Raw genomic sequence first — 9,489 nt, 5'->3', positions numbered from 1 at the left:
TTTACTTTCTCACAGCCCGAATCACAGAAAGTCCAAGATCAAGGTGTTGGCAGGTTTGGTTTCTTCCGAAGCCTCCCTCATTGGCTTGCAGATGGCCATCTTTTTGCTGTGCTTTCATATGCTCTTTCTTCTCTGCTTGCGCATCCCTGGTGTCTCTCTGAGTGCCCAAATTTCTTCTTTTTAGAAAGATACTAGTCAAACTGGTTTAGCACCCAGCCTAATGGCTGCATTTTTATTTAATCGCCTCTTTAAAGACCTCATCTTGAAATCTGGTTACATTCTGAGGCACTAAAAGTTAGGATTTAAACTGTGGATTTGGGGGAACATAATTCAGTCCATAACAGAAGCTGTGATTTAAACCCAAGCTGTATGACTCCAGAGTCAAAATCCTAACTACTCAGCTCTCCCGGGAGATGAATCTCACACTATTCAGGGTGGTAAAACCATCAGGTTTTAAGACTTGTTTATCATTATCACCGAAGATGCAGTGTCTCTACTTACTTGTGATCTCTTCAGGATCTCCTTCAGGAATGAGGCCTTGAGCTCAGACCAATGACATTTACTGGCTTTATTATTTCCCCTATCATTTACAAGCAGCTGGCCTTAGAAGAAGACTCAACTATGGTACCAGCTGGGGAGTAACACATTTCTGTTTTAGGATGTTGTTTATTCAACCTTCACTCATATCTTCATTTATTTATTCAATAAATATTTACTGAGTGCCTGCTATATTTCAGGCACTTTTTATAAGTGCTTTGAAGTATCAACCAATTTAACCCTTAAGATAGACAAAGATACTATCATTCTTACTTTATAGATGAGAAATCAATGCCCAAGGAGATTAAGGAATTTGTGGTCTGCAGTTGTATCATTTTAGGGGGAAGCCAGGGCCCAAAATGCCCAAGGCAATTTGAAGAATGCAACCTCCCTCCAGGTCCTTCACTCACACCCATTTCTTTTCCTTGCTAGCTTTGGAAGTGTGTGAAAATTGATCATTCCACCAAAATTTACTTACTTTTTTTTTAAAAGAAAAGTAATCATTACTGTTATTGTTAACGTAATAAAGCTCTGCTTTCCTCCACTATCATACATATGTGCAATAGTTGCAATTGCTATTTCTACTTAATCAACATGTTTCACAACAAAGAAATCTGTGTTTTCTGATTCAAATTTTGGCCTAGAAACTAAGACTTCACCTTTAAGATGATAGAAATAATTTTTAAAACCAAAGAGTATGCAATAAAAACAGTACTAGAAAGTGTGAAGGGGTGGACCAGTAATGTTGAGGACTTCCAGGAAGATAGCATTGGGCAGACAGGACTGGGGTCAATGTCGAAACCAGAGCAGAAGAAAACAGCCTAAACTAGCAGAGGTGAGCATGGTTCCTCTGCAAAAGCCCTCAAGAAGCTGCAGTCATACAGCTGACTGCAGAAGAGAAGAGCGAAGAGAAGTTGCGTTCAAGGGACTTGTGTAATAGCTATACTCAGGACAGGAGAAATGGTTGAAGATCTTCTCTGCTTACTTACTCAGAGTCATCAATAGTTTCAAGCTAAATCTGAGAGCTGTTCTTTAGAGAAAGATGGGAGTGGGGTGAGACTCTTAATAAAAGTATAAAGAAAATCAGAGCATTCTTGAGGGGTGGATATGGATATGCCCAGCAGCCAGGGCTGGGGCTAGAGAAATAGAAGAAGAGAGATAGAAGAGAGAGAAGTAGAGAAGATAAATCAAGGAGGCTCTACCAAGGGTGGAATGAAGTGCACCAAGCACCACCTCTCAGAGGAACCTTTCTTACCCTGACACCACAACCTGCTTCCCCTCATTGAATGCCACAGGGAGGCTGACCAGACAAGGGTATCCTGCCCTAGCCCTTATGACCATAGCCCACTCTCCCAGTCTGTAGACAGCAACTCAGAACACCTATACCAGATACGTTTTCCTGGCCAGCCTAGTTCATTATTTACAAATACAAATGGACAACAAAGGATCGTTCCATTATTTGAGGATCAGCAGATTATAAAACTCTGAAAGTGAAAAAAAGAATAGAATAAATGGAGCAACCAATAAAGTGAAAGCAGATACAATTCACTAAAGAAAAAAATAAAATTTATAAGTAATATTTTTAAAGGAATTTTAAAAGCTATTGCTTCCATCAAACAAGAACAAGCTGCTTTGGAAAAAAATGATATATTGATTAATTAATCAATTAATAAGAAAGGCTTATTACAAAATAATTTGGCCTAAAGAGTCATTGAGAGAGTTGAACAATAAAATCAAATCATCTGAAGATTAAGTTAGACATCAAGAAGATAAGGTTAGGAAACTCTACTAGAACACTGAGCAAAAAGACAACCATGGGAAATATAACGCATTCCAGAAGGAGAAAACAGAAATAATAGAGAAGGAATTATCAAATAAACAAAAGATTTGATTTCCTTATAAAAAACTACTGTGTGGGGTAGTGTATATGGGAAAAGTCTAATATCTACTCCAAGGTCTGAAAAAATTCTAAAAAAATTCCAGGGAGTAAAAAAATACTTACCTACAAAGAGAAGACAATGACATCTACATGAAACTTCCTATCAGTAATATTGGATTCCAGAAGATAATGGAAGTCTACAAAGTTCAGGGGAAGCATACATTGCATATGAAAAATACAGTGAATAATAATTACATGTTTTAAATATTTTTTGATGGTTTTCAATTTTTAGGATCAACACAGTATACTTAATTATATGTAGAGAGAGTGTTGTTGTTCTAGACAATATCATCATTAACGAAAATTGGATAGTAGAGGTAGAGTAAGAAAGAAAAAAATACTGTGGGAGTATTGGACTCTCCAATTTTCACATTGAGGAGTCAACAATTTTGTTAAGTTGGCAAATTAATGCGTGTGTGTGTGTGTGCGTGTGTGTGTATAAGAATGATTTCTGGGAGCAACCAGGTGGCTCAGTCAGTTGAGCTTCTGATTCTTGGTTTTGGCTCAGATCATGATCTCTGGGTCGTGACATAAAGCCCTATACCAGGCTCTGCACTCATCAGGGAGTCTGCTTGAGATTCTCTCCCTCTCCCTCTGACCCTCCTCTACCTGTACTCTCTCTATCAAGTAAGTAAGTAAGTAAATTAATTAATTAATTAAAAGAATGATATCTGAATAGGATCAAAATGGAGCCAAAGGAGGAATGAAAATTCCTTAGAAGCTGTGGCTTTTGAGACTCACTGCGCTCTGGGGACCTCGGGATATAGATGTGATTTTGGATTGCATTGCTGTTGGGAGGTCATAGATGAGTCCATGATTGCATGTACAATGTTTAAGTAGTATCACACAGGGACACCTCTAGCACTGTAGGCATGTGTACATATCAGGCAAGGGCCGAATGGTCCTAGATGCATCCCTCAGTGTGTCTGCTGTGACCCTTCCTCCCCTGCCCAAACTGCCCTACCTAGAATGTCATGTTGAAGGATGATGAAAGCAGCATCAACATTGGACTTTGCTTGGGGACAGCCAATGACTGGATTATAGTCATTCAATAGCCTACTGTCTGCTTCATGGTGTGACCTGATACCTAGAGTTGAAAAAGTTCAGTGAATTCCTTTTCTGGGGAATTTGAACTCAGAATGTGGAGAGATGTGCCTGGAAGTAGACAGTGTTAGAGAGCTGCTGTGAAAAGGTCTACAAACTGCAACCAGAAGATCCCAGAGCCATCCAAGGACACAATTCCAGTTGCCCAAGGCTCTATTGTACTTCCTGTGCTTGATTTCCAAGGGGTCCCATCTCCTTGTAAGACCATTATGTATTCTTCCAATAATTACTCCTTTTCCTTGAGTTAGTTTGAGACAGACTCATTCATGTAACCAAAATCATTCTAATTGAAAGAAAAGATTGACAACTGTTTTACTTTGCATTCAGAAGGGAAGAGAGGGCTGCTGACTACTGTCCCCTAGGACAATAGGGTGAACTCCACTTTGTGCAACCCCACCCTATACAAGAACTGGGTGCATGAGAGACTAAGATTGCTTTTTCAATAAGAATAGCATTTTTTAATTGCTTATTTTTTTTTCTTTTTAAAAGATTGCTGCTCTATTGGATCGAAGGTCTTAAGATAGTTCTCGAAACCTCCAATCCTCTTTTTTTTTTTTTTAAGATTTATTTGTTTTAGAGAGAGAGAGTATGTGAGAGGGAGTGAGGGACAGAGGGAGAGAGAGGATCACAAGCACACTCAGCGCTAAGTACAGAGGCTGAGGCAGGGCTGAATCTCATGACCCTGAGATCTTGACCCTGAGATTCTTTTTTTTTTTTTTAATTTATTCATGAGAGATACAGAGAGAGACAGAGACAGAGACAGAGACACAGGCAAAGGGAGAAGCAGGCTCCCTGCAAAGAGCCCGATAAGGGACTTGATCCTGGACCCCAGGATCATGCCCTGAGCCAAAGGCAGACGCTCAACCACTGAGCCACCCAGGCATCTCATGACCCTGAGATTCTGACATTAGCCGAAACTAAAAGCCGGAGGCTCAAACCAACTGAACCACCCAGATACCCCAACCTCCAGTCTTCTAAAATGAGCTTAGGAGAAAAATTTTAAAAAACAACCTTTAAGTTCTATTTAAAGAACTTTTAAATAGTTCTTTATTTATTACTATTTATTTTGTTTTTCAGACCTGGAAGTAATAGAACCTATACTGAACCTAAGCCTTCAAAACGGGGAACAATAAAGACATTTGGAAGCTGTTAGACTGACCTCCTTCCTTTCTTGTCAAACCCTTCTCCTCAAGCCCCTCCTTGGAGGCCTAAGAAAAAGGAAAGCAAGCCCTGATGGCAGGCAACTGGTCTGCCCAACAGCAGGTCTTGTCATCTTCCTGTAGAACACCAAGATTTCACAGAACATAAACATCAAGCAAAGCCATTCTGTGAATCTGATGGATCAAGAAAAAGATAGATAGGATCTGTAATTATGTCTGAACCCGGAAAAAAATGTGAACATTGTCCTAACTGCCCTAACAGTTCCCTATCTAAATAAGGACTTTATTAAGACAACCCATCATAGAATTAAACCCAGTTCCTGAGCGCATCCAATTAGAGTAAAGCACCACCTTCTGAGCCCTCTGTAATTAGCTAACACAAGGCCACATCCTTTCCAGTAAGCCCTTTCTAATCCTTCTAATGCCTTCTTCCTGAACTGCCCACAGTTCTCCCTGGAGTGTGCTCTCTGCCTAAAAGACTAGTAAACCCAACTTGTTCAGCAACAATCTGTCCCCATGGTGTTCAGCCAGAGGGTTTGACAAGCCTTATGGGTGTCACATATGTCTTCTCCACTCCTAGTATTACTTGTCTTGGATCATCGAAGACTGGCTCCCCAGAACTAACTTTCTTGGTCCAGGCAGTCATGGCCAGTTTTTACCAAGTACTTAATACCTTCCAGGTACTTTATGTGGATTAACTCATTTGAACTTCACAATGACTCTATGAATTAACAGGCTTAGCATCCCATATACAGATGAGGAAACAGAGGTACAAAGTTTATAGCAATGCTAAAGTGGCTGAGCCAGGACTCCAAGGAGGTCAGTTGGCCCGGCTCTAGGGCTCCAATGTCCATACCACCCTGCCTCCCACTGCCCTGGTACACTGTGCTCTTGCATGTCACGGAATAGTGTGAGGTCACAATGAAAAGCACTATAATAAGCAGTCCCAGGAAATCACTGCTGGGTTTCCTGTAAGGTGTAGAAGAATGCACACCCACAGGGGGAAAAAAATTGCCCTAATGACAGTATCAGAAATAACTGAGCTTCTAAACAATTGGATTTTTTTTTCACCTAATGAGCACATTAATCATATAATTCAAAGTTTTCAACCTACTTTTAAGAAAGGTATGAGATGATCGTAAGTTGAATACACCTAACCAATATATTCCTTTTGTGTTTTCCTCAGTTTTACTAATGTGGTCAAGAGAACATTCCTGCTTGGTAGTAATATGGCTGGTATGTCTTTAACTCCCCCAGAAAGGGATGGTGGTGGAGGTACAGAGCCTTGGAAGGCAATAATTAATATCTAGTGAGATTTCAATAACTTAGTTTCATTATATTTTATTTGTTTTTGTAATCACCTTCCATCTCCGGCCTACTATCCTGGTTTTCCATGTAGAAGCGATGTAAAGCTTCATTTAAAAATTATTTCAGTAAAGAATTGAGTTCGTTTAAAGAAAAAATGTCAAATAAATAGAGGTCTGGGCAGGAGGAAACCAAACAAGGAAACGAAAATCATGAAGGTGTTTTGGGAAACCCCAACTTCAGTTTCCTCTTTTCCTCGGATGCTAGGAAGGCCGGAGTTTAATTCATTGGTCACTGGCCTGAAATACGCGGTTCACATCTGCACCAATTGCTCCCCTCAAGTCCCACCCCTGGCTTTATCTTCTCCGTCCTCCCTCAGTTTCCCCATCCGCCTCCCGGCCTTGCTACCCTCCACCTTGCAGAAGGAATTAGTGGCGGGCGCGACCCGAGCTGCCCGCTGGCCCGGCAGGTGCGGGGACGCTCTGCACCCCAAGCCCCAACCCCGGCCTGATTTCCTCTGGGTCCCCGAGGGCTGAATTCTTCACCCTGCGCGGAAACAGCGTTTCTAAAACTGCTTGGACAGCGGATTCCGCGGCGCTCCTCCAGCTTGGGGTCCTATGACAGCTCGTCCTCGAAAGAAGTGTGAGGGGATTAAAGGCCCTCGGTGGCAAAGCCAGGGGGCAGATGCGCCCCCTTGGGTCCCCTAGCACCGCGCCCTCCCGGCCGCTCCATCCCTCGGAGTCCAGGAGTTTGGGAGGACACCGCTGCGGGGGTGGGATGGGGTGGGGGCGGGGATGGAGCCCGGCTCCCGGGATTGAGCGCGGGGTGGGCAGCGCTGGGGGGGCGGGGGGGCGGGCCCCGGAGCCCCGCCGCGCAGCCCCAGCCGCCCGGGAAAGCGCCGCAGTCTACGCGGGCTGGGTTCGGAGACTCCCCTCTCGGAGAGTTGTCAGGAAGTTCGGGGGAGGGGCGAGTGGCTGTCTGCGGCTCCCCCGGCGCGGGGGGCTGAGGAGGCTCGGCCGCAGCGGGGCGCGAGCTGCCACGTTCCCGCCCACGGGCGGGCTCCGGGGCTCCCCAGCGGACCCGCGGGGCGCAGAGCGCGGGGGGCAGGCAGGGCGCGGGGGGCAGGGCGCGGGGCGCAGGGCGCGGGGGGCAGGGCGCGGGGGAGCAGGGCGCGGGGGGGCAGGGCGCGGGGGGCAGAGCGCGGGGGGCAGAGCGCGGGGGCGGGCAGGGCGCGGGGCGCAGAGCGCGGGCCGGCATGGACAGACTGGTCCTGCTCAACGCCCTGGCCACCCGGCTGCTGTTCGTGCTGCACTCGCTGGTCGGGGTCTGGCGAGTGACCGAGGTGAAGAAGGACCCGCGGTACTGGCTGCTCGCGCTGCTCAACCTCTTGCTCGTTCTGGAGACTGGGCTCACCCTCAAGTTCAAGCGCGGCAGAGGCTACAAATGGTGAGCGCACCCCGGGAAAGGGAGGGCGCGCGGAGCCCTGGGCACTGCTCCCGGCCGCCCTGCCAGCGACCCGAGAGCCCAGCTCCCCGCAGCCCTCCGCTTCGGACCCTCTTTGTCCCTGCCCGGAGCTTCCAAGGAGCGCGAGGTGCCTGCGCATCTCTGGGACCCGCCCGGGGACCTCGGGGTCCCAGGGCAACACGGAGAAGGCTCAGTCGCCGCCCGGTGTCACCCAGTCCCAGGTTTGGCAACTTGGAAGATGTGAAAAAGGAAGGGAAGCGCTTGCTTGCCTGCCCTGCAGAAGGTGCTCCGGGCACGGGGGTGGGGGGTCAGTGGGGTGTCCGCGTGCCCGCCGCCTGAACTTGGGGTGTGTGGGTGTGCACTCGGCATTCTGTGCAGGCAGGTGTAGGGATGCGTTTCGCTGGGCACAAGAGACTTTTGTAAGAGCTGGTGTGTACAGAACAGTCTCCCAGGGTGAGAAGCCCCTGGAAGCACTTCTGTAGCGCTTTGCTCCCTGCGGCCTGGCGCCCTGACCCGGCACCAGCTTCAGGTGCCCCAGGTTGGTTCCTTCGGAGCTTGGTTAACGGTGAGTTCACCTGGTCAAAGAAGGGTTGCCTCGCTGGTGGAGGACCAGCACAGAGGGCTTCAGATCTAACCTCAACCTGCTCTGTGTGATGTTTTATCTCCTCCCCAAGACTTGAGTGGAAATAGAAAAGTTGAGAAAAAGATTCTCTTGCCATTTACAAAGAGTTTCCATCTCCATCCCTCCACTCCTGGTAGATTTTCATCCCGGACTTCTCCAAGTTAGGCCTCTTCTTATATTAATTTTTAAAAACTATGGTCACACAAAAATGCAGTAAAAGGTATACTATACATTGATTAAAAAAAAAAAGTAAAGCAATATTTGTATATATGTCAATACTTTTAAAAATACCTAATACTAGAAGAAACTATTATTAGTCAAATCAAGAATTACATACACAATGGCATTATAGTTAGTCTTCATAAGGGAGGAAAACCCTTCTCTACTGTTTCATATATTAAACTTCAAAAGGCTATGTATTTTGTGAGAGTCTAAGGGTGAGAATGTGTTACTGTGTCTCTTAAAATGATATAAATCTTGCTTAACATTTTCCACTGTTGAAAAAATTATTTTAATTATAAGTGAAAAAAATGATTCATGTAGAATCCTCATGTGATACAATAAGGAGGGGAATGTTACAGCCCCTCCTCCACCCTGTGGTCAGCTCTTTAAACAGGAGAGATTTGAGGTACTTTCCAATATGCCTTTTAAAAACCTTGAAGAGGGACTCCTGGGTGGCTCTGCGGTTGAGCGGTTCTGCCTTCAGCTCAGGGAGTGAGCTGGGGCCCTGGGATCCAGTCCCGCATCAGGCTCCCTGCGAGGAGCCTGTTTCTCCCTCTGCCTGTGTCTCTGCCTTTCTCTCTGTGTCTCTCATGAATAAATAAAATATTAAAAAAAAAATAACTCAAAGATAAAAAATGGCATTAGCTTCCCCAGTAAGCCTCAGGGTTAAAGAAACATAAGGGGAGAAAAGTGTTCACCCAGCAGGTCAGATGAGATTTATTTAGTTTTTACTGAGTATCTTTAAGATGCTAAGGTAGAAAATATCTTCAGTAATACGACCGTGAGGTCTGAGGCTGAAAAGTGTTGTGTGGAAGGTAATCCTGTCACTGACCATCATAGCTTCTGGGACAACTGTCAACCTAGGAAGGAGAACCAACTCAATGGGCGGTGAAATATCCTCCCTCATGCTCCAAGAGTAGACCAGAGGCCTGAGCTCATGTTTAGTCAAAATTCCCGTGTAGTTATGTAGAAATGCTGTAGCCAGCTGGAACTTTACCTTCATGTCTATACCATCTTTGGCAGCTGATTCTGACTGGTATGTAACCTACAACTAAGAAAGGAAAAAAGATTGGGGCAAAAATGAGTGATCAATATGTCAAGTTAAATAGGGACCTGGGGACATATTCATGTGTAGA

The 9,489-nt window shown here is 45.4% G+C and overlaps 1 protein-coding gene across 1 annotated transcript in view; it reads left to right on the top strand.

Annotated features, from left to right (window-relative positions):
• Positions 1-7,252: 7,252 nt before the first annotated feature.
• Positions 7,253-9,489, top strand: part of TMEM26 (transmembrane protein 26) — a 47,701-nt gene continuing 45,464 nt past the window's right edge. Inside the window, exon 1 of the mRNA XM_026013519.2 lies at positions 7,253-7,491. Within this exon, the coding sequence (XP_025869304.1) occupies positions 7,301-7,491 (191 nt within the window). The 5' untranslated portion in view covers positions 7,253-7,300. The remainder of the gene's footprint in view (positions 7,492-9,489) is intronic.

This window comes from Vulpes vulpes, chromosome 4 (genome assembly GCF_048418805.1).
Source record: "Vulpes vulpes isolate BD-2025 chromosome 4, VulVul3, whole genome shotgun sequence".
Classification (NCBI taxonomy): Eukaryota; Metazoa; Chordata; class Mammalia; order Carnivora; family Canidae; genus Vulpes; species Vulpes vulpes.
The sequence above is the reverse complement of the archived record's forward strand: the minus strand, read 5'-3'. Positions and strand labels throughout refer to the sequence as shown.